We start from the raw sequence: 25,818 nt of genomic DNA on the forward strand, positions 1-25,818 counted from the left end.
GTTTTTGCGTTACCTTATTTTCCCTGAATCTTTTCCAGTTCGAGCCTCAGAGGATCTGATGATTGATCTCATTCAATCTGCCTCCATGTCTGAGGCTGGCAACAGAAAATCATCACTAAATGATTTCTGTTGTCCAGAAATGAAACTGGAAGTCCAGTTTCTGCAGCTGCAGGTGAAATCAGCAGCTTGCTTGAACAGAAAAACGTAATGATGACAGAATTCAAATAATTTGATTTTTCTTCCACTAATATTGGGCTGGACTACAGAAAATGTCAGTTTTTTTTTAACAAATTATCCAAAACTGTGTAAGTGACACTTTAGAAACACTGTAATTAGGTAATTATATCCCAATATAGCATCACAGATTGATAGTGTAGGGAAAATAATCTGCTTTAAGTAGAAGTGTAATCTCATTAGAAAGAGAAGAGGACAGAATGCCACTTCCTCTTCATTAACCTGTCATTTACCGAACAGCCGGCTCATCCCATATCCAGTCTCATTAATTTCATGCCCTCCAGGCCTGATAATAATCACAAAGATAAGCTCACTGCTTCGTCTCAGCTATTGTAAATGACCATGCATCACTTCAGAGCTGAAAGCCTTCATGTTCAATTATCCTAGAAAGGAAACAGGGAACATCAGAGGAGCCAAAGCAGAAAAATGCACCAAACACTTTCAGTTTCACAGCTCTGATTCACGTTTCAGTTCCAAACACAAACTTCAGGATGTTTTTAGAGGTTCGGATGATCTGCTGCAGCTCGATGCTAACGCCTAACAGGTGACTGTGAAAGTTGTAGAGTTCTCTTCAGACATCTAAAAGCTCACATTTCCCTCTTTACAATCCAGATAAAACTACAAATCAGAACTCTCAGACAACATAAGAAGCTTGCTTTGTGATTCACCCCATTTTAAAACCACAGCTGCAAATTTAAACCCTGTTCACTCACACACACCCCACGTCAGATCTGCATCAGGACTCACCTTGCATCTTAGCTTCTTGTTTCCCTACAGGATTCCTTTCTTTTCCAGATCCGACAGAAACTTCCCAAAGCTGCAGCTCATCCGCTCCTGCAGCACACTGACTCCTTCACGCACATTCATCCGCCACGGAGCCAAACAAAGGCTTTCAAACCCACAGCTCCACTCCCCCTTTTAACATGGGGAGGGCTGGAGGGGGGGCCGCGTTGCCATGGGGACGCATCTCCTGCTGAGGCTAATTTGTGCTGGCCACTTGTAGGGTCTGACTCTGCGTGTGTGTGTGTGTGTGTGTGTGAGGGAGAAAAAGGCTGTTTGCATTCAAACGTGTCCAACCAGAGCAGCTGACGGTCTGATGAAGTGGTCAAACTGGACCCCAACAGGAAACACCGTCATGTCTGATCTGATGTCGTGTTGACAAGTTGGTGTGAACCTAAAATCGTTTCAATGTGAAAGTTTCACACAGCAAACCTAGAATAAGAATGTCTGAATATCATTTAACTGTATTTAAAGTTTATCGTTTAAAATTAAAATATGTTACATATAAAAAGATATTTCTTTCTTACTGCTGCTAAAGTAAAATGACATACTGATTATTACCATAATAATACACATAACCAATAGCTATATGGAAATTTTAATCTTTAAACAGGCAAAGCCTGAAACATTTTGGGAAAATGTTAACTAAGCAGTAAAAACTTCCTCTAATATGGAACAAATTGCTGAAACACTGAGTTCCTCTAAATCAAGGCGAAACACCCAGCTGGTCAGAGCTGCTTCTGAATTGTACTGACTGAACACTGACCAGTTTATTTGTCAATGTTTCATAATCAGTGCAATGTTTTTAATGCTTTGACGCTCTTCTACCTGCCTGGCTGCTGAATCGTGACCTTCCTGTTCTTTATTAGCTTCGCCTACTTTTTTTTGCATCACTTACATTTTGCCTCATATTTTTACTGCTGGTCCATCTTTATTACTGTCACTTCACATGTAAACACAAAGACTGTTGCGCTGCCAGCAGACCAAAGCGTTGCCATGGCGACGAGCGAGCAGCTGTTGTTCTGACAGCTTTTTAGGAACCAGAGAGGCGTTTTAGTTGCTCTGTTTTCATCGTGTCTTTGTGCAGAACATGCTGCCATCTAGATGAGCTGGATGTCAGCGAACACAGAGACAAAGTAAGACACAAAGGCTGAGGAGGAGCTCTTTTGTTTGAAATCATTTCTGAATGACAGTCCAGAGGACGTCGGCTCAGGAAACAAACTTCAGCAATTATTTTAAAGAGGAACTCAAGATTATCCTGGTTGATTTTTTGCCATTTTTCAAGCTAGAAAAGTGTGAAAATCATTCAGAAATCTGCTTTGATGGCAACTAATGCCTTGTTTACTGGAAGATGCACAATATTCAGACAGTGAAGTACGTTATGCATTCTGCCACTACGCTGATATTTCCACACACACTCCACATCTTTCCATGCTTATTTTAAACTTAACTGAAAATGTTTCCCATATTTTTTCATGTTTTGTTTCTAATCAAACTCAAGGCTTAAACTGCTGTTTTGCAACCCAGAGTAAAGCAAAGCTTCACAGCTTTGTCTGTGTTTTCCTTTCAGTCCAGGCCCGACTTTTAAGCCTGACCTTTAATCTGATTTTAATAAACATAGATGAATAAACCTCTAACTGCTGAACATTCAACCTCCTTTGAAACCGCTTCCACTTGAAGCCCCGTCCTCCTTTGACACCTGCTCTGAATCAAACAGGCAGATGACTGGGGTCCCGGTTTGGGGGCCGTGTTGCTTTGACCCCGGTTCCCCCCTGGGGAGACGCCAACATGCTCTCCACCTCTGTGCTTCACTACATTAAGCTCCACTCAGAGGTCATCATCCAGGCCTGTTTAACATTCGATGTGAGGACAGGTCCAGATGGCCGTGCTTCATAAAACAGGCTGGCTGCATACATTTAGCAGGAACAGTCAGGACATTTTTTGTTTGATCAAGTATTTCTTTGTTGCATCAAAGCCAATACATTATTGGGGAGCCTGTTCAATGTATTTCTAGTTTGAGCAGAAATACATGGAAACCACAGACATGAAAGCCTGTGGTTTCCATGTCGAATGACTGAATGTAGTGTGAAAAACTTCGGAGTCCGTTGGGCTTGATAAAGTATAGTACAAGTACTGACCCTTTGCAACTACTAATCACTGGACAGAAGTGAGAGTGAGGGATGGGAGTACTGAACAGAGCGACTGAAACTGTTTTCCAGTTTTCCAGAGCTAACTTGACTCGACTTGTCAAGTTAGCTCAATAAGTCGAGCTAACTTGTCTGTGAACGTAACACACCTGGTTGGGGCTCATTCACGGTACAACAGCTGGAACCAGCTTGAAACCGACCCGAACCTCCTCCCTCCTGACGTGTTGATCAAATTACAGACTTTGCCTGAATCCACACCACATGATTTATATCACTGTCATAAACAGCGCTTCCCTTCACACCGGAGCAGGATTAAAACGTACGACAGAGGAAATGCTAACCAGATTTTCCATACATGCTAGGCTACATGGCGGTGCGGTACTGTCTCCATGGTTACTAATGGTTAAACTCGTACCTGTTTGTATTTCCTTTTAACTCATGTAAAACACTTTGAATTGCCTTATTGCTGAAAATGTGCTATATAAATAAAATGACCTTACCATAAACCATTCCATAATGCGATATTTATACTTCCTCCAATCAGCAGCTGCTGCTGCGAATCCTTTGCCTCCTGCTCTGTCTGTAAAAGGGGCGTCGTCTGTCTTTTATTCAAGACCAGACGGGAAGGCCACCTGGCTCTGATGACATCAGAGCTGATGTCATCAGTGACAGTTAGTCTGTGATGTCATCAGTGATGGTCAGAAATAGATATGATGTCATTGATGTCACATCATATATAGAAATAGATGTGATGGTCACATCCATTTCTGACCATCACTGATGACATCAGAGCGGATGTCATCAGTGACAGATAGTCTGTGATGACCACATGGACGTGATGTGGTCATTGATCGTTGTCTGGCCACATGGTCATCACAGTCCAACTGTCACTGATGACATCAGCTATGATGTCATCAGTGATGGTCAGAAATAGTTGTGATGTCATTGATGACATCACATCCTGTTACTTCAGAGGTCCTTGAATAACACAGCTCTTAGCGTAGCGCACCATTGTTACCATGGCACGTAGGCGACGTCGCAGACGGCGCTCCTCCTACAGACGTAGGAGGAGGCGCTACTACAGGCGAAGGAGGCGCAGAAGCGGCTACTATCGCCGTAGACGCAGGAGATACCGCCGTCGCCGTTATTACTAGTCGCTCACGTTGACCATGTAGCAAGCATTTGAAAAACCACTAAAAAAATTATAAAAAATAATTAAGAAATAAAAATTATTTATTTCTTAATTTATTTAAAAATAATAAAAATGTATAAAAATAATTAAGGTATAAAAAATATTTTTTGTATCTAAATTATTTTTTTATTATAATTTTTAAGTTTTAGAAAACATTGTTTACTCATGTCACATGTCATGAATGACCGCACTGTGAGTGTATTTTTGTTTTAGTCCTTTTCAGATCATGTTAGTTCAGATGACATCACAGGTCTTCAAACATTAAAAATGTAAAACGTAAATCCACAAATTAAAAACAGTAAACCTAACAAGTAAGACTTAGAATGTATGTTGGGGTAAATTTTCACTCACTGATTAAATTATTACAACCTATTAATTAATTTCTCCAACGAAAGAACAGTTAAAATAGTGTCAATGTTACACTAGGCTGTTTAACGGCATTCATGTTTCAAAATGTTTTATTATTTAGAAATTACTCTGCAACATTACTGACCTACTTAAGCCTGAGGTTGAAATGCTTTTTAATACCTTTCTGCAGATCTGTAGCTGTCAGGAAAGAGAGAGGAGAGGCTGCAGCAACCTGGACATGATTTATGCACATAAAATCATAATGAGGTTTATAAAAGGCCCCTCTGCCTGCACATGTGTGGGGTTTATCTGTTGTTAGCAAGCACCATAAAAACCACTGAAAAAGTAAAAAGCAATTAAAACAAGTAATTAAATTAAAAATTAAAATCAGTTAAAAATTGTTAAAAGAAAAATTATGAAAGAGTAATTAGAATAAAAAATAATAAATATCAAATGAAAGAAATTGAAAAAGCAATAAAATACATTAGTTAAAATAAGTATTGAACAAATCAGGATTTTTCTTACAGGTAGTTTTAAAGTTTTCACCGGTGTTGTAACAATACAACTGATCCAGATGTAGAAAGAAACCAAAAACATTTAAGTTGTTTTGTGTCACCTGGATGGAACGACTCGTACTGATATTTATTTTTAAATAAATATCAGTATAAATACTGATATTTATTTCAAAAGCCTTTGTTGTTGCTGACAGCAATTTTGTTCCAGTTTCACTCATCTGTGTTTCTGATTTGTATTTTTATTATTATTCAGTGTTTTAAACACCTGAGCCGCTTACTTACCACAGCTACACTTCCCTCGCCCGCGGCTAGAGGAGCCGTTTTTGCGCCTCTTCTGGCTGCGGGCTTTGGGATTCTTACGGTTCCGCTTACGCCTGGGGGCGTCAGAGGAAGAGCGCTTTCTGCGTCGTGCTTTACGTGCCATGGTAGCAACGCGGTGCCAAGCACTGCCCTCTTATTCAAGGACTTTTGAAGCACTGGTCTGTGATGTCATCAGTGACGTCACAGGTACAGCCTGTGATGCGATCGATGACATCACATCCAAGCTTGGCTATTGCTGATGACATCACACCTGACATTAGCTGTGCCTCTTCCTTTCTCATCAAAATGTAGTTCTAAATCATTTAAGGTGAAACGTTTGCTAAGGTTAAAGGTTAAAGGTTAAAGGTTAGGATTTTACCTTCATTTGTGTGAACACTAATTTCTTTCACTAAAATCTTAACATCACTTGTTTTAAAATTAATATTAAACTATTTTACATTAAATTATTACATTATTAGAAAGCACTAGTTTTCTTTTTGATGTTTTGTCACTTTGTGGAAATAATTGCTATAAATTAAAAACCTGCCGTAGACGGCACAGTTCCTGCTAATTATGGGCCAACTGACATGACTTCACCTGCCGCAGTTTGTCCTGAACTGAGCCTCAAACAAATTAGTTGGGTTTATCATTATGAATCCACTGCGGTTGAAGAGTCAAGCTGGGTTCAATAAATGCTACACCAAAAACGTCTGTGAGCAGCAGTAACTTTTCAGGCATGCGGTACAAATATTCATACATCCGTGATCGACACGGTTCAGACATGAACAAGGAATTGCTCACCAGCTGTTTGCAAGTGCAAAATGCACCTGACACAAAAAGCAGAGAAGGATGCATAGATCCAATAACAGAGAATATGGCTGGTCAAATAGTTGGACAACTTAAAGTATTATAATAAATTCGATGAGAAATATTCTCCAGCAATGCAGATTAACGCAGCCGGGCTGCTGACAATATCTATGCAATAAAAACAAAACGGGAAACGCCTTGATTAAACTTTAATATTGTGTTATGTTATTTAACAAACATTCATATTAACAGTCCAGAAAGAGCCAAAAAGATCCAGGTTTCATCTTCAGTGCTCTAACTGAGGTGAGGGATCAACCCAGAACCACACGGAGGAGCTGGTCAATGACCTGAGGAGAGCTGGCACCGCTGTTTCCACGGTTACTGTGGGTAATACACTAAGGTTGCGTTCACACTGCAGCCAAAATGACCCAAATCCGACTTTTTTGACCTAATGCGACCTGTATCTGATCTTTTCATGACAGCCTGAACAACACAGGTCGGATTCTTTTCGAATGCGACCCAGACCACTTGGGTATCCGATACGTATCTGATTCAAATGCGACCTAACGTCCAGGTCGCATTCATCCGACCTGAACGTCACTGATACTCAACAAATCTCACTATTCTGCGTCTTGATACGCACATGCGGGAATAAAAACAACAACCATGACGGATTATATGAGGATTAAGTTGTTAATATGCTGCTCCGGTTGGACAACAACTTCAAATATGTAAGCTAAGCTCCACCGTTAGCCTCCATGTTTACTTCCACAAACACTGAGCACTTCTTCTTTATGGCGGTTGGCAGAACACTGAGAACGCTGACGCTATTGCGCCCTCTACTGTGCATGCGGGACACTTTCAGGTCGTTTGCCCGTTCAGACTGCAGAACACACACAGGTCGCATTTATTTGGAAGTGTGAATGGCCACGGCAAAAAAAATCTAATTTGACAAGAAATTGGAATTGGATCACTTCAGGCTGCAGTGTGAACGCACCCTGAGACGTCATGGTGTAAAATCATCATGGCACGGAAGGTTCCTCTGCTTAAATCAGCACAGGTCCAGGCCCGTCTTCAGTTTGCCCATGACCATTTGGATGATCCAGAGGCAGGAAGTGATGTGGTCAGATGAGGCCAAAATAAAACTTTCTGGTCTTAATTCAACTCGCCGTGTTCAGAGGACAAAGAATGATGAGTACCATCCCAAAAACACCATCCCTACTGTGAAGCATGGGGGTGGAACCATCATGCTTTGGGGTGTTTTTCTGCACATCGGACAGGATGACTGCACTGTATTAAGGAGAGGACGTCCGGGGCCAGGTATTGCCAGATTTGGGGGAACAACCTCCTTCTCTCCTCTACTCCACCAAGGGGGGATCTCGCATGGAGCCCCAGTCTGAGGGGGATTGACATTCATGTTTAGCTTCTTCCATTTTCTGATAATTGCTCCAACAATTGATCCTTTTTCACCAAGCTGCTTTGCAATTTCCCCAAAGGCCTTTCCAGCCTTGTGGAGGTTTACAATTTAGTCTGTGGTGTCTTTGGGCAGCTCTTTGGTCTTAGCCATGTTAGTAGATGGAGTTTTACTGACTGTGTGGGATGGACAGGAGTCTTTATGCAGCTAACAATCTCTAAAAGATGCTTCTAATTCACAGTAAGTGGAGTGGAGGTGGTGATTGGCAGGTGTTCAAATACTGCAGAAGCAGTAACATGCAACTAAATTATAAAAAAAAAATCATACATTGTGATTTCCAATTTTTTTAGATCATGTCTCACCGTGGACATGCAGCTAAGATGAAAATTTCAGACCCTCCATGATTTCTAAGTGGGAGAACTTACAAAGTGTTCAAATACTTACTTTCCTCACTTCACTACCTTCACCGCAGTGTTTGTTTGTCAGAGGTTTGCTCTACTTCCGCATGGGGGCGGAGCCATCTTGCCTTGGCATCATGTAAATTGTTCATAGAGTTTAAACTTTTCATCTCCCTCCCTGCTGATATGATCATCTGAGCTGTAAAACTGGGGAAACCACAAAAAGCGCCGTCTCAACTGCCTGCTGAAAGAATATGGAAGACGGCAAGGAATATTTTCTTTTTCATCACTTTGAATCTCTGAGCTCATTGTTGGTTTCCTCAGGCAAATGATAAAATATATAAGAAGTTATTTATTCACAGTGCAATAACAGTTTTAAGCCAAAGTAAATGACAACATCTAGCGATAGGTTGCAGGTGTTTTCTTCTGTGCACAAATTGTTGCTATTGTGATTCTGAAGGAAATTTTCCATCTTGGTGGAAAATAAAATTTTATCTAATCTTATTTTTTATGTCCTTATAATACCACAGTATATAATAGTGTTTTAAATATTTTCATGTATTCTGTACAGCACTTTGGACCGTTTGGCAATTTAAAGTGGAACAATGTTACTTTGAGTTGTTATAAAAATTATGTATATATTAAACATGACTTGTAAGAAATTTAATGCCTTGAAATTGGGCCTCTGTCTCTTTAAGAAGCTTCTGCTCGTTTTGTCAAACGTTCTTCATTAAGTCTTTGTTGTGTTAAAGTAAAAGAAATGATTAAAACACTGGCGGCACAGATAATGTCTGGTCAGATGTCATGATTGACATCACAGCCATCCATAAGAGATGACATCACTCGTGACACCTGACCTGACATTATCTGTGTTTTAACCATATTTTTTTTCTTTTTATTTTATTTAATTTTTTTGTGCTTTTTTAACTGCTTGCTACATGGTCAACGTGAGTGACTAGTAATAACGACGACGGCGGTATCTCCTGCGTCTTCGGCGATAGTAGCCGCTTCTGCGCCTCCTTCGCCTGTAGTAGCGCCTCCTCCTACGTCTGTAGGAGCGACGTCGCCGTCGTCGTCTACGTGCCATGGTAGCAATGCTGCGCTAAGCTAACAGCTGTGTTATTCAAGGACTTCTGAAGTAAGAGTTTGTGATGTCATCAATGACATCAGAAACGGTGACATCACATTCATGGAAATTGTGATGACATGGATGTGATGTCACCGATGACATCACTCCATGGATGTTTTAAAGTGAAAGGTGAGGTGTGATCGACCTGGGTTTCATGCTAGTCATTATCTAAATTTATTTCCTGCAACATTTTTTTTTGTAAATTGGTATAAATGTCAGTTTTTATTGTGATTTATTTTGTCTGTTCTTTTTATTGTGTCTTTTCTTTCAATTACTTTTCAGTTGTAATATTCTTATTTTAGGAATTTGTAAGTTATTTTAATTTTAAGAATTTTGTCAAAAACTTAATTCATCTATCACTCTGTCAGTGTTTTTTTAAGAGTTTTGCTACATGTCTAATGTGAGCGGCTAACGGCGACGGCCATGCCACATCGGCGAACAGAGTCAGCCGTTAATTACATCCTAATCACCACATCCAGTTTCCTCTGCCGTGTTGCTCATTGAACAGTTCATGTAGCTTACTGGTTTGTTATTAGGGAAGAATCTCACTATTCTGGTGGAGATGTTTACACAGATATAATCAGTCAGACTCTCAGCCATGGCACTGATGGCTGGCAAAGAACAATCCAATCTGTAGCCTCAAACCAACCCTATAGGCCTTATTGGTTGATATAATATTGGTTGATATTTGATTTGTAGTGGAACATTTTAAGATTACCATATGATTATGAGTAAAACAACGAAACAACAGTTTCATGATTCTTGTGAGACACACACCTGCTGTAGGGAGTCTTCCAGAGCAGTTCCTCTGTCCTGGTAGTACAATAAATATATGGAGTCTTTATGTTTCCTGGAATGTTATAACGTTCATAGTTGCTCGGGGCTCTTTCTCCTGACTGCGATCAGTGAGCAGAGACATATTGTGTATCTATAGTTTCTCCGGTTCTTTGGGTTTTTGAAACAGTTTTTCCTCATTCCTTGTTAAAGGAAAATTTAACAAGGAGTGCTGAGTAGCATTGCTACTGGTAGCAATTGGTAGCAATGCTGAGTTACAGAAACAATTTCCCTTTGGATCAATAAAGTATTTTTGAATTAGAATTTCACTGAAGAACTTTTAAAGTAATGTCAAGACGTGACCGATGACATCGGTCCTGACCTGACAGTATCTGTGTTTCATGACGTTTCTTATTTTTTGTTACTTTTTTTGTGCTTTTACGTGCTTGCTACATGTTTAACGAGAGCGACTAGTGACAGCAGACATGCCTCCCTCGTCTACGTCCAGAGGAGACGTTTTGACGCCTCTTCCGGCCGCGGACTTTGCGATTCTTGCGACCCCTCCTACGCCTCTGAGGGTTGTCGTCGTCAGAGGAGGAGGCCGACGACGAGCGTCGTCTGCGTCGTCTACGTGCCATGGTAGCAATGCAGCGCTAAGCTAAGGGGTCTGTTATTCAAGGACTTTTGAAGTAACCGCTTGTGATGTCATCAATGATGTCACATGTCATTGATGGCATCACAAGCTTTCATCAATGACGTGTGATGTCAGCGATGACATATCGCTGACATCACACGTCATTGATGAAAGCTTGTGATGCCATCAATGACATCACATCAGACAAGAATGGAGTGATGTCATCAATGACATCCATTCTTGTCTGTCACTGATGACATCAGACTTGACACTGGGCCTCTTCCTTTGTAGTTCTAAGTCATTTAAAGTGAATCCGGAGGTGTGGCCGACTTTGTGCTGAATATTCGGTGTTGGTACCTCATGTTACTGCTTTACAAAGAAACTGAAAGGAAAACAGATTTATATTGTTTTGTATATTTTATTGTTTTGGACCCAGCATTACGCTTTAATCTGTGATTTTATCCTTAAGCATACAATGTAATGATGACTAAATCCTTCAAACAGACGAACAAGTTGTAGTTATACTGTTGACCATTGTAATATTCAGCTGCTCAGAGGCGTTTATCCATCTTTTACAATTTTCCAGACTGTTTGGGTTTTGGAAATTGAATAAACTCTATTCTGCCCTATTAAATGGATGCTCCCCACTGACAATCAACTATTTTTGTCAGATTATTTTCCATCAAATCTTGTTGAGCGCATCCCATTCACAGTGATAAACCCCAATGACCTTGTCTGAGGTTCAGTTCTTCAAGGTCAAAGCATGTTTTTTTTTCCAGTCAGACCCAGAAACAGAGGAAGTGGAGCATCCCGCATCCAGCAGGTGGTTTATGATTAGTCTGAGAAAACGTTTGTCTTTTCCAGCATCCATTGCACAGCGAATACAGTCGGAAAACTTGCTGACCAAGTTACCAGGTTTAAGATACAGACTCAGCACCTCAATGCATATCTGGTGATTTCAATCATTCCTCACTCTCTTTTCATCATTTCAAAACACTTCCTCTACCAGAGGAAACAAGACATTGTATTTGTTTTATGCAAATGTCAATGATTCATAGATCTCCAAATCAAGACCACCTCTGGTGAAAACAGATCCCAATCTTCAGCAAGGTTGTTTTGAAGCAACAGACTGGATTTCCCTTTGCCAGCCAAATGGAGATGACACCAAAGCCGTGACTGAGTGAGTCACAGACTATATAAACGTCTGTGGACAGAACCATCCCCACCAGAACTGTGAGATGCTTCCCTCATAATTAACCCTGGATCACCAGTGACCTACAGAAACTGTTAAACAAGAAAAAACAACCTTTATGGAACAAGGGAGTTACTGATGAGTATACAGAAGCAGCTCAAAGTCAAGCACAGGAAGAAGCTGGAGAACAAACTGCAGAGGAACGGGATCAGAGATGTGGTCAGGGATGAAGAAGGCAAGAGGAGGATCAGAAGTCTGGACAGAGCCGAACACATTCTTCAACAGATTCAGTTTAGGAACTCATCCTCCTCCTCTCCTGACATCCTACAAGGTCTTGGAGAGACTCCTGCTGGTGTTCATCTGGACAAAAGACTGGACTGGAGACGCACCAGTGAAGCGTCTAAAAGAAGAGACAGTGCAGACTGGACTTCTAGAGAAAGCTAAGATCCTTCAAGGTTTGCAGCAAGATGCTGCAGATCTTCTGTCAGTCTGTTGTTGAGAGCATCAGAGCCAGGGACATAAACAGGTCCAACAACCTGAGGAAGAAGGCTGGTTCTGTTCTGGGATGATGATGGAAAGAAGGACTTTACATAAAATCACAAAAATTCGCTGTAATGCAGATCGCTGCAGCAGATCCTCTCTGGATACGGTCTCTTTAATTAAAATGAGTTGAAGCATTTATCTTCCCTTAGGGATCGATGAAGTATTTTTGAATTTTAGATGTGCTGCATGCAGCCTTTGGTTGCTAGGCGACAGGCTGGGTTCCGCTGTGGTTGCTAGGTAACGGGTTAGTGCCAGCAGATTGTGACTTATTAATCGGTATGTTTTTAAAACGTCTCATTTTCCAGACATGAAAAATCTCTAACTTATTGCTGGAAAACAGCCGGGTGTTTTTTAAGCACAAGGATCTTTTCTATGAGGAGTAGAAACAAAAACTCAACCACAAAGATGTGTAAAGAATGTATATTGTATAATAAGACACAGAAACACTAATGACACCTGCAGGACAACATTCCTGGATTTCAGGATCCCTGATCTACTGGTTGTTTGACAAGGAGGATTTAGAGAGAGAAAAAAAGAGAAAGACAAAGGAGACACTTTTCAGTTGAAAAGTGCTACATGCTACATGCTACATGCTTAATTAGAGCAACCAACAAGCCTACCTGATGCGTCTGCGGACAGAGGAGGCGTTATGGCGCCTCTTCTGGCTGCGGACCTTGGTAGGTTTGTGGTTCCTCCAGCGCCGGTGGGCATCGGAAAACCGCCATGTTTGTCGTGATCTACGTGCCATTGTAGAAATGCTAAGCTAAGCTAAGCTAAGTGGTCTTTATTCGAGAACTTCTGAAGTCACAGCTTGTGATGTTATCAATGGCATCACATCCATTCGGGAGAATGACGAATGAACAAGTGACCTGAAATCACTTGTTTCAAATTTTATATAGAAATGCATTTGCTAGAACATATTCCAGTTTAAATTTATAGAAATGTTTATTAATAATTTAATTAAATCTGTCTCCTGCCAGAAGAAAGCCATAAATCAGAAAAATTGCACCCAATGGATGGCTGATAGACAAGAAAGGATAAAAAAAAAAAACAGTGACAGAAAAAGGGAACATTTTAGTTTCTGTTTGGGCGCTGATGAAGGGTTAAACTGCGTGACCCGGGTATGGAGGCCTCAGTCCAGCCACAGGTTCGAGTCCCACCTGTTGACCTTTATCACAACCCACTTCCCTTTTTACACAGTGTCAAATGAAGGCCACTAGAGCCAAACGAAATCCAAGAAGTAAAAGTGCATGCTACATGCTTAACGAGAGCAACCAACAAGCCTACCTGATGCGTCTGCGGACAGAGGAGGCGTTGTGGCGCCTCTTCTGGCTGCGGACTTTGGTAGGTTTGCGGTTCCTCCTGCGCCGGTGGACGTCAGAGGACCGCCGTCTTTGTCGTGATCTACGTGTCATTGTAGCAATGCTACGCTAAGCTAAGTGGTCTTTCATTCAAGAACTTTTGAAGTAACAGTCTGTGATGTCATCAATGACATCACATCCATATAACATCAGACCTAACAGCATCTGTGCCTTTTCTTTTGTCATCAAAATGTGACTAACCGTATTTAACATCAAGTGTGACCACCTGACCGACCTTTTGCCAAACTAAAACGGCTCCAATTCAAAACTTCCGCAGATGTGCTTCGTCACGGCTCCTAGTCGGATGACGGTACACAGACGAAACGTGGCGTTCACCGAAGCTTCCTGGTACCTTCGGTGTGCCCATCATATCATGGTTAGAGGATGTGGTTTGTAACCCAGTAAAAACAGTTTTCAGCATTCATCCATTTTAAGCAATTAACAAAGAGTAGATCTTTGTACACTAAACAAAGCAATAAGCTTTTAAACTAAAATAAAAGCTAAAGTTGACTTATTAAATTGATGGCATTAATGTTAGCCATCATGTTAGTGAAAGCATAATAGTAGCATTTAAGCTAACAGTTATTGTTGTTGTTTTTAGCTAATTATAACTCAGAAGCTAAAGTTAATAAACTGATCGGATCAAGTTACTGTTACTCAGCATGTTGGAACAAGCCAACATGAAAATGTAACCACTGAGGTTGTGAAAGATGAGAGTCTTCTTCTCCCTCTTTCACAACCCGCTTTCCGGTTAACTGACAGCCAAACAAAGGCCAGTAGAGTCAAATCACAATTAAAAAAAAGAAAAAGAAAAAGTGGATGCTACAAGTTGTAAGAGTAACTAATGACAACAGACTCTCCCACGTCTGCAGACAGATGAGGCATTTTGGCGCCTCTTCCGGCTGCGGACTTTGGTAGCCTTGCGAAGTCTCCTACGTCGGGGTGCGGTGGAGGATCGCCGTCTACGCCGTACTCTACGTGCCATTGTAGCAATGCTATGCTAAGCTAAGCGACCTGTTATTCAAGAAGTTTTGAATTCACAGCTGGTGATGTCATCAGTGACATCACTGATGACATGAGACCATCAGGGGAGGTAATTTTAACCTCCTCTTCTTTCCATCTTTGGAAAAAGATGGAAAGAAGACTGCAACGTGCTAGAGCTGGGCCTCCGCCCAGCTCTAGCACGTTACAGTGCATGTTAGTGGGAAGGGATAAAGCCTTCGCCTCTCTCCTCTCTCATAACACAGTTTGTCAAATAAAGGCCACAAGAGCCAAAAACAAATTAAACGAAACGAAAAAAGTGCATGCTACATGCTTAACGAGAGCAACCAACAAGCCTACCTGATGCGTCTGCGGACAGAGGAGGCGTTGTGGCGCCTCTTCTGGCTGCGGACTTTGGTAGGTTTGCGGTTCCTCCTGCGCCGGTGGACGTCAGAGGACCGCCGTCTTTGTCGTGATCTACGTGTCATTGTAGCAATGCTGTGCTAGGCTAAGTGGCCTCTTATTCAAGAACTTTCAAAGTCACAGCCTGTGATGTCATCAATGACATCACATGTCATTGATGACATCACAAGCTTTCATCAATGACGTGATGCCATCGATGACATCACATATAATTGATATGTCATCAATGACATCCAAGAATGGAGTGATGTCATCAATGTCATCACTCCATTTTTGGATGTCATTGATGACTTCACTCAATTCTTGTCTGTCATCGATGACATCAGACCTGACATAATCTCTGCCTCTTCCTTTTTAGTTAAAATGTAATTCAGGTTATTTTAAAGTGAAATGTGAGGTGTGACGATAGATTTTATATTAGTTTATATGGATAGTCCTTTATTATTTCCTCTTTTTTTAAAATCTTCCTATCTGACTACAGTTAAATAAACAAAAGACCCACTCTGTGTCCGAATTGTATTTATGCTTCATGACGGAGCAGTGAAGGTACAGATTTGTTACATTCTGCAGGTTTTGTCAGCTCGGTGTTATTTTTAAGAACTTGGTTTTCTAGAACCAGTCAGGACTTTAAAAATTAGCAAAATGTGAATTTTGCTTACTCCGTCCCCTTCACAGCAACGTCCCAGTCAGAAACAAAGATGAAATATCCCAAAACCCATTTCTGTGTTCAGCTGTTTGCCAAAGCCCTGCATGCTTCACTACCAGAGCCTGTTGCTAGGAAACCTGGGGCTAAAGGTCATCAGAGGAGCCAGACATTTTTTCCTGTCTACCTCGTGGAGGGGGAGGACTGTTTAACGATTAAATGACAACCAGCTCACACAGACTGTCAGTACCGTGGCATCCTGACCCACAAACATTTGCTCCCAGCAGAGCAGGTGATGGGCGGCGTGTGAAGCAGCAGGGACTCACCTTGTGTGTGTTTGGTTTGATGCACCGGATGAAGTACGGGTTGGATGTGCTCAGCGTGGCCATCAGAGAGTGCAAAGAGTCCTGGGAAAAGAAAAACACTCTTATTTTTACTTTCCATCATCATTCTCAGCTCAACAGAGTCGACTTTGGACTTTTACTGATGGAATTAGAGGAAACTTCATTACTGTAAATACTACTGTAAACATATTACCATAATATATTACTATTTACAATAGTAAATAGTAATATAGTTGCTATTGTATATATATATATATATATATATCTATAGATATCTAGAGCTATAGGTCTAGATATCTATAGATATATTTATAGATATCTTTATATAGAGATATCTATATAGAGATCTCTATATAGATATATGTAGCTTCATATTTAAATACTACAGAAAGTATAGTATATAATACTATGTAGTATACTATATAGAAAATATAACTTTCTATAGTATTACATGCTATCTAGTATTATATTGTGTTGTATTTCCGTTATATATTAATTATATACCATATACTTTCTCTGTAGTTGAAATGTAAGTTATACTTACACTAGATAGTATTATTCTATGCTACATATTGAAAGTAATACTTTTGAAAAAATATACTATAGTACTCTCTAGTACTAGAGTAACACAGTACTCTAGTACTAGTATTTTCTAATACTAGGGAATACTATAGTACTGGAGAATACCAGTATTATAGAAGTTATACTTCTATACTTTCCCCAGACGTTATACTTTCTACGTCGGTAGAACGTATAGAATTCTATTCTATATTCTATTTTCTACATACTGGTATAGATAATGTTCTGATAGAAAGCTGTTTGCTCCCAGTTTGACTTGCCTTGAACTGGGAGCTGACGGTGGGCCGTCGGTGCTTGGTGCTGCTCTTCAGCGTGTCCTGCTTGTTTCGGCTCAGGACGTGTTCAAACAGATCATAGACAAAATCCAACCTGCCAAAAAAGGGCGGAGTCAGAAACAGGTGATGAAGATCAAAAACATTTTTCCTCATGAAAATCCCTCCGGTCTGAAAACACATCCAGCCGACCGACCTGCTTTCCCTCAGCATGTTGAGGATGTCATCCCTGAAAGTGTCTCTGTTCTTCTCCAGCATCCCCCTCACGTCATACACCACCTGCAGACGGCCACAAGGGGGCAGCGCGGTTTAACAGGAGTAAAGTTTCTTTTTCTCACAATTTTCGGATCTCAATAAAAACACAAACAGCAGTAAAAATATCAGCGGCTCAGCTGTGAGGAGGTTACCTCTCCTGCATAATGTCTGACTCCGAATAAGTGCACAGCAACACGGGGTTTCACATAAAATGGATTTTTCTGCAGAAAAAAGAAAATCAAAAAAGTCAATTATTCTGAGGTAATAACCTTCAAAAGTCAAACAGGACAGAAGATATTCAATTTACACTTTTTAAATCAATCTAGTGCTAAATCAGATCTTATTTTATTAAAATTTAAAGTCCCAATTTTTGCTTTGGATAAATTAAGAAGCTTTTTTTTGTTTTTTAACATTCCACACAAATAAAATTGACACTGACCAGGTGCATAGCTGCTGAATAAAATCTATTAGCCCGTTTTTAAAATGGGAAAGACAGGAGAACTTTCCATTCATGTGGGATAAATATGTAAAAATGTGATTTAGACTTGTGACTTTTATTCTTCCAATGTTTTCATGACAATTTGTGCATCTAGCATGAATATAAAATGTGTCTCCACTAAAGAGAGGAGGATGTTGGAGACCAACCGAGTGCTGGCTGTGGAGTTTCTCCAGTAAGGTGTCGTCTGTGGCTTTGGGGAAGTGGCTCTCCTCATTCATCAGCGCCAGGAGACCCAGTTTCTACAAAAACATCAAACAGTTGACATTCAAACTGTTTCTGCAGAGCAAATAATAAATAAATGTTTATTGCCAAAATAATCTTGGTTTGGCTCATTACTCCACATATTTTAATCTGATATAAAATTGTTTATGATTCACTACAAGCTTTAAAAATAATCCTGTTTTTAGTAAGAAATCATTGCTTACCTTCTCAATCAAATCCAGACACTCTGCATTGTCCATCCAGTTGATGTCGACCCAAACCAGGCCCTCTCTGCAGGAAGAGCAGCAGCAAATGAACACTTGTTTCCAGAACAACAAACACAGAGAGCTGGCAGGGAATCATGTTGGACTGTTTCAGTTCAACATGAAACATCGTCACATTTTACATTTCAGAGCTTCTCATCTGTTTCCATGAAATATTCCACAAAAACACACAAATAACCAAAGTCTGGGGCTGGATACATTTATGGCCTGTTAGAAGTTCAGAGTATTTATCTGCATGTCCCACCAGCTGTTTATAAAACCCAAACAGTGAACGGAAAACTGCTACTTTTATCACTTCAGACACGAACGTGTGTGTCTGTGTGTCACAAACAAAATATCCCCATTAAAGTTTTAAATTCAAGATCTGAGGTTCCCTGGAGGCCACCGCCTTCAGAAACAATACAGATTATTATTAGAAAACAGATTAAGGGTCTCAGTTACATTGTTTAATTTACTTTTAGATCCAATTTTCATTTGTTCAAAACGTGGAACAGAAGGAAAAACTAAAATATTAGAAAATGTTTTCCATCGTTTTCCATTTCAACCCAGACCTGAACCGGCTGGAAAAGAAGGAAACGTTCTGCGTGCAGGAGAACGAACGAAGCATCGCCACCTACTTGTTGTATTCAAGTTGCTCCAGGGAGAAAATGTGCTTGTTGAAATATTCCTGAAGCTTCTCGTTTGCATAGTTGATGTTGAACTGCTCAAAGCGGTTAACCTGAGGGGAGCAAAATACTTCAAACCACAACACTAAACTTATGAACAGCAAGAAATTCCTGAGGTTTGTACATCAAATAATACATGAATATCATGAACAGAAATACAAGATCATGTTATAAAGCGTTTATTATTGATGAAGCGTTACAGAGAAGGTACATGCAAACCTCAAAGTTCTCAAATCCAAAAATGTCGAGGATGCTGATGGATTTGAAGTCCTCCTTGCCCCGGATGCGGTGGTTCAGCTTGTGAATGATCCAGTTGAAACACTGAGAATAAAGTGCCATGGCCATGGAGTCCCTGGAGTCCACCGCCTCCAAAACAACACAGGTCATTATGAGAAAACGGATCAAAGGTCTCAGCTACGCTAACATTCACCCAGGCAGATATAAATCACCACAGAAATAAGCAGAACTGAAGCTTAAGTTCATTTAGAATAATAAAGGATTTTTACTGTTTTCTGGAAGTTTAATAGTGTAAACTATCATAAAGCCAGTGGAAGGCGTTAGAGCTGAGGTGATGTGCTCTAATTTCTTGGTTTTAGTGATAAAAGGCCGACTTTGTAACTGTGTTTATGTGACTCTGGAGGTTCAGGTCTGACTGCATCACTAAGCCCAGATTCCAGGCCTGATCAGTAGTTTATAAGTGTGATAACTGAGTCAGTGTGCTGATTCTTCATCGTTCCTCTTCATAAAGAAACGGCTCCTTCACACATCGACTCGTCTCTGAATCAGAGCTTCAACAGGTTCGTAGTGTTAACATTGTAATCTGTGTATCTACATCGTTACGCTAACTAATCTTGTCTGTTATAATTAAAAGCTTTTTGTTGATATTTGTCTTTTTAACCTGAGCTTCATCACTTGCTGCAGACTTTAACAGACCTCGGCCCTCATAAAGCAGCTCTGCAGCAGAAAGCTAGTGGATGGCTGGACTTCGTTAGGAACGGCTCAGAACTTTAAAATACTTTAAAATAAAATAAATGCATTTTCTCCATGAATTGCTCGATGACCTCTGACCTGTTCAACTGTCAGCGGCGTGGAGATCTCCTCCCCCCTGAGGATCATGGAGCGGTGAGTCAGGACTTCTGCCAGCTGCTCCGAGTTCAGGCCCAGAAGTTCAGACGTCCAACTCAGAGCTGCAGCAGAAAACAACACAAACCCACAAATATCGAGAAAACTCAGAAACGCTGGAAGGATTTCAAACATTCGTTATTCATGATGAATTTTTACAACACAATGAAAAACTACCAGACATAGTTAAAGATGCAGGACAGAGCTGGTAGAGAAAATGGAAACGTAGAAACATTGGACCGTGTGGAAGGTGAGGATGAATTTTCCAACCTGATTTGGAGGCGACCTGAGCGCCGCCAGCCGTCATGAACTCGATGTTTCCTGCGTGGAGGATCCCCGCCAGGAGGCGCAGGACCTCCCTGATGTTCTCCTCTGTGAACTGCATGGTTTGCATCGCGCTCTGCAAACACAAAGACAGGAAGAACCTCAGCATGAAGAAGATCTGCTGCTGCTGTGTTATTAAATAAACTGGTTTGATTTCTTTGTGTCGTTTGGCATTATCTACAGTCAATATGTTCTCAGTTTTGGGGTTTTTACTGGTGTAAGTTTATGAATAACTTATTAAACATTGATAAGATACAACATACGTGCACTGAAGTGGGAAATAAAAAAGACAAGCAGAATGTATATGCACTGAAATTAACTTACAATAAAACATAAAGACAATAAATCAGGTATATTTAAACCACCCTTAAAGTAACAGCACAGAATAAAGATCATTTCTCTTCCTAATGTTGAAGATTTGAGACTTTTCTACTCAGACCAACTAAGTGCTTAAACCAGGTGTCTGGTTTAAGCAGACACCTGCTTAAACCAGACACCTGGTTTAAGCAGGTGTCTAACTTCAGTCAGAAGTTTAGGTTCAGTCAGAACCTAAACTTCAGTCAGTTTAGGTTCTGACTGAAAGCGTTTGGTCAGAGACTCTGGGTTGGTACCAGGACGTCCTGAAAGGTGCTGCTGTCGTTGATTGTCTTGTCCTCGGTGCAGCTGGACTGCCTCAGGTAGTGGTAGCTCTCAGGACGCGTCAACCCAAACGCCTCTGCAGAAACAAACAGAAAAACATCTGATCCTCCCTCACAAAATGAAATGTTACACAAAGACACCCAAAGAAACTGTTTCCAAATGAATGTCATTTCTCTTTTGGCTCACCTCTTTGCTGGTTGTTGGCTCCTGCTAATATGGCGTAAAAGATGTGATAGTTTCTCTCTCCTGGGTTCTGCCGAACAACTCGATTCTGAAGAGGATAAAGACAAATACAGGTCAGGAAATTATCATCTGTTGGTTTCTGAAATCAAAACTGATTGCAGAGACGACTAAGATTTCCAGACAAATGAGATGTTTTCACAAAGTTTTTGTGATTTTTTCTCAGTTTTAACGTTAACATCAGCTGTTGCTTTAATCAGACCATGAAGACTTAAACATCAGTGATATACTGTAGCAGAAGTTGGGGCTTGGAAGAATCATAAACTCTTACTTTTTCTAGCAGATCTTTCATCAGAAAAGAGTCAGTTAAGGTACAAAACAGGCAAATATCTCAGTAGAGTTATAAAATTCATCAAAATGTCAGGAATGAATCCACAAAGACAATAACATCTTAACAGTCCAGCACATCATAATAACCGTCTAACCGTCATAATCTGGCTGCAAAACATAAAACTAAGGCTTACAAATATTAAAAACTGGTTTTAAAAAATCTAAAAGCTGTTTCACTTTCAACAGATATCTGGAGGAATCTTTTCCTGATTTAAACCACTTCCCACTTTAATTTATCCAAAACCTTTTCCAGGTATAAAAACAGAAAATGAGTTTGACTGAGTTTGAAAGGATACAGTCAACAATTCTTCCTCCCTGGATGTTTCCCTTCTGATTGAAATGCAGCTGCACGAACTTCCCGAAGCGGCTGGAGTTGTTGTTGTAGACGGTCTTGGCGTTTCCGAAGGCCTCCATGATGGGGCTGGAGAGAGAAGAGTCGTTAAGTCATCAGGCAGAAGGCGAGCCGGGAAGCGGGAGCGTTAGCCGGGATGTCGACCTGCTCTCCAGCAGCGCCTCCTCCACGTGTGACGTTTTGTCTCTGCAGGAAACCTCCAGCGAGTGTTGGCTCATGGCCGACAAAAACCTCAGGATCAGCTTGGTGCTTTCGGTTTTACCAGCTCCACTTTCTCCACTGGGGACAGAAAAACAAAAATTTATATTTACAGTTTATAGCTATTCAACCTGCTAGAATGGCAATAAAAAACATAATTTCAGGTCAGCTCCAGGGGATTTGTGTGTTGTTTTCATGGTTCATGGCTTATTTTTTTATCTCAGGTGGAAAAGTTATTAGTACAAACCGTCACAGCTATAAAATAATACAATGTTTATAAAGCACAACTTTGAACTTGACTCTAATGTGGTCTGATTTTATTAAAAAAAAAAAAAACGTTTATTACAAGCAAAATAAAAATCTTTATTTGTTCCATTGCCAGCCTCCAGGTGGCGCCATAATGCTTCCCAACGGCATCATCCCTCATATTTACTGATACTTCTTTACATTTAACATCATCAGAAAATATCAGAATCTGCCTGTCAATTTTATTTGGCAAGAAAAAAAGTTAAATAAACTTCCACAAACACAAGTCGGTACTTCACCAGACGGAAAGTAAATTTTTTGATTCCCAAAAGTAGGAAATTAAGTCTTTGCAGGTTTTTTCTGACAGGGCTCTCAGATGCTCCTCATCTGCTGGATTCATTTTAGGCCTTTCTGTCCTCTTTGGGACTCAACTTGTCTCCTTCACTGTCTGATTAAACGCACGAAGTTCACCAAGTTATCATGGAGTAAAATTAATGAAATCGCAGCCAAAATCAGAAGCAAAGCCTGGAGGACCGCCGGTCTGGACCGGGGTCAGGGACTCTTTGGACCTTCAATAATCGCTCTTAATAACTTTGGCTAAAATTAAACGTAGATACTGAATGCAGGATTCAGCAACTCTTCAGTGTTTTTATGGTGAAGTTGTGGCTCTAAACCAGCTTCATTTTGCTGCTCTGAGACCCAAAATGTTTCTTTGGATTCTAAGAGCTGAAATGAAAACTTACACAAATGAAAACTTGTTTTTGTATTTCAACGGCTAAAAGGACAAAAATCCGATATATTTATCACCATTTCAGGCTGCAATACAAACAAAAGCCATAAACTGTGTGTTACACTAAGCTGGCACTTAAAACAGCTACTCTCCTTTCACTGCGTTGATTACTATGATTTTGCATGTCCAACCATCCAGTGAGACACGTTGGACTGGTCTGTAATCACTGGTGTAGCGTGTCACTCCCAGTTAAACACTTACTGAGCAAACACAAGTCAGTTCCACGACCAACACATGACACCGCCTGCTGGCTGTCCTCGTTCTGTTCTTATAAAAAAACTAATGTTGTCTTCATTTAAAGCAGGAGCACTGAAACTTTGAGTAAGAGAGAAAAATCCCAGCTGCTGTCACAGACTCCAGAGCGCCATGGAAGAACAACCCGCCTTACCCGGGCTCTCAGTGGCGCTCCGGATTAACCAGGCCGGACCGCAGACTAAATGCTTCACCTTCTTTACTGAGAGAAATTCTGTCTTTAAGACTTTAAATTAAAGCTACGTTCAAATGAGTGCTGCCTTCAGATTTGTAAACATCTTTTTACAGTAAGTGACTTGTCTGACTCTGCCCCTCTGGATAATGGTTGGGTAGATCCTTATAAAAGATAAAGTGGGAACTTTAAAGGTGACAGAAAGGAGGGAAAGCTGCAGGAAAAAGAACATAAGAAACAAAATGTCCAAAATGTATTTTATATTTAGAGACAGTCCAGTTTTAATCCCTCCATCTCTATAGTTTTCTCTATGAAATATAACAAACAGTAAATAGTGTTTCACTGCTATGCTGATGACACTCAGCTGTGTTCATGTGTGCAGCCAGAAGACGCTAACAGAAGCTAACAGGAGCTAACAGAAGCTAACAGTCACTAGCTTCATTTCCATCCAGTTGTTTTGCAAATTCTGAGTAAACTTTTAAAATGTGGCAAAAAAAAGGAAAAAAGAAGAAAATTGGGTTGTTTCCATCTGCAGGTTTGGACCAAATCAAACTTGATTCACAAAGTGTGATTAGCAGCTGAAGCACTGTGTTGGTGTTGATGCTACGTGTAGCTGTAATAAACAGGAAGTAAAGGATGCAAACTAGCATGGAAACATCTCAGAAAAACAGACAGTCCTCTCCTCTGAACCGGAGGAATTAAATTTCAGTTTTCAGTTTTGTGCCTCTGGTAAGGCACAGACCCACCAGTGGATGGCAATGTTTGCTGCTTTAAAGGTTATTCTAACTCCCCTTTAGTGTGTTGTCTTTTTTTGGGGGGGAAACCATGAATCACCTAAAATAAGTGTAAAAACTTTTTGACGGCTCCATCGATCTTTTCTAAAAACCGTCGGTAGCAGTTTAAGATGCTCACGCTTGTTTTGATGACATTTTCTCTCCTTAATGTTTTGCAATCGTCCTCTCTGAATTTGAGCCTTTTTACATTTGTTTTATGAAGTGATTTGTATTCAAAGGAGTCATATCAATAAAAATTGAGCTCGCTCCAGCAGAAAAAAAGCCTAAAAGGACTGAGGGAGCCTGTGGCAAGTGCTGTTAAAAAGATGTTTGTGAAATTTTACTTTATAATTAAGTTTGAATAACGTGCAATGGTTAGATCCAGTCAGTAGAGAAGTATTCCCCATTAAAGTGGTTATAACTGCTGTAATCTGCATGTTGTCAGGCGGTTCCAACATGTGCGTTGGGTTAACTGGTGTTATTGCACTCCATGACGCCTCGTTCCTACAGGGACAGGATGGTTCAGATAAAGCAGAGCAGACATTTCTAACAGCCTGATGGAGCAGGAACAGACAGAACTGCAGCAGCCAAGCAAACAGCTCCAGCTGAGTCGCTCATTCCTGACGGCCTCTGAGCATCGTTCAAGACTTCAGGTTTAAAAATGAAGCTGAACTTTCACCTGTCAGCTGTGGATCAGGAAAAGGTTACGGTCCTGATGGAGAACAGGGCCGAGGACGAAATAAACATTCAGGGTGTCTGGCTGCAGCTGAGGCGCGGTGGGATGTTATGACAGGACAGACGGAGGTTTGGAAACGCGCATGGAGGACGACTGTGAGCAGGCATTCAGGCTTTAGGTCACCAAGCAGCAGGAAGACCCACAGGAACGTCCCGACAGCTACAGCCGTCGCTTTGATCGCACTCTAACGTCACTTTTAAAGCTTTTTGTGTTAAAAAATCTATTCAGGGAAATATTATGTTAGAAAATAAGCTGTTTTTAAATACTTGTACAGCGTTTAAAAAAAGGAAAAGCATCTCCGACCTGCGACTTCAAAGCGATCTTAATCCCTGATATTTCTGGATGTTTTCAGTTTTCCTTTGGACTTTTTATGATTTCTCACAGCTTTTCTTGTGCAGTTTGTCTCAAAAACAAGAAATTAGAGGATGAAACTGATTTGTGACTTTTGCACGTTGCTACACAAGCAGCAGGGATAATCAATGCTACTCGACCAAAACCAGGTGGAATTTTTTTACAGTGTTTGACGTTTTCTCTCAAGGTTCTCACATGTTTAGTTTTTTGTAAATAGTTTAGACTATTGGGACGTCGACTGTAACAGAGGTCCTTAAAGGTAACTCATTTAAAGGGCTTCTGGCAGCAAACACACCCACACACACACACACACACACACACACACACATACACACACACACACACACACACACACACACACACACACACACACACACAC

The 25,818-nt window shown here is 40.6% G+C and overlaps 1 protein-coding gene across 2 annotated transcripts in view; it reads right to left on the reverse strand.

Moving 5' to 3' along the window:
* The window catches only part of myo10 (myosin X), a 104,895-nt gene that overhangs the window by 21,614 nt on the left and 57,463 nt on the right, over window positions 1–25,818 (reverse strand). For both annotated transcript variants that reach the window (XM_016663558.1, XM_007577121.2), the window contains exons 5-19: window positions 22,066–22,200; window positions 21,866–21,990; window positions 21,511–21,524; window positions 21,186–21,270; window positions 20,972–21,075; window positions 20,307–20,436; window positions 19,983–20,101; window positions 19,134–19,280; window positions 18,867–18,967; window positions 18,190–18,256; window positions 17,911–18,003; window positions 17,418–17,486; window positions 17,207–17,289; window positions 16,999–17,107; window positions 16,142–16,222 (exon numbers count right to left, since the gene is read on the reverse strand). In XM_016663558.1, coding sequence (XP_016519044.1) covers window positions 16,142–16,222; window positions 16,999–17,107; window positions 17,207–17,289; window positions 17,418–17,486; window positions 17,911–18,003; window positions 18,190–18,256; window positions 18,867–18,967; window positions 19,134–19,280; window positions 19,983–20,101; window positions 20,307–20,436; window positions 20,972–21,075; window positions 21,186–21,270; window positions 21,511–21,524; window positions 21,866–21,990; window positions 22,066–22,200 — 1,462 coding nt within the window. The remainder of the gene's footprint in view (window positions 1–16,141; window positions 16,223–16,998; window positions 17,108–17,206; window positions 17,290–17,417; window positions 17,487–17,910; window positions 18,004–18,189; window positions 18,257–18,866; window positions 18,968–19,133; window positions 19,281–19,982; window positions 20,102–20,306; window positions 20,437–20,971; window positions 21,076–21,185; window positions 21,271–21,510; window positions 21,525–21,865; window positions 21,991–22,065; window positions 22,201–25,818) is intronic.

The sequence above is a fragment of the Poecilia formosa genome, unplaced genomic scaffold, assembly GCF_000485575.1.
Source record: "Poecilia formosa unplaced genomic scaffold, Poecilia_formosa-5.1.2 Scaffold428, whole genome shotgun sequence".
In the NCBI taxonomy this organism is placed as follows: Eukaryota; Metazoa; Chordata; class Actinopteri; order Cyprinodontiformes; family Poeciliidae; genus Poecilia; species Poecilia formosa.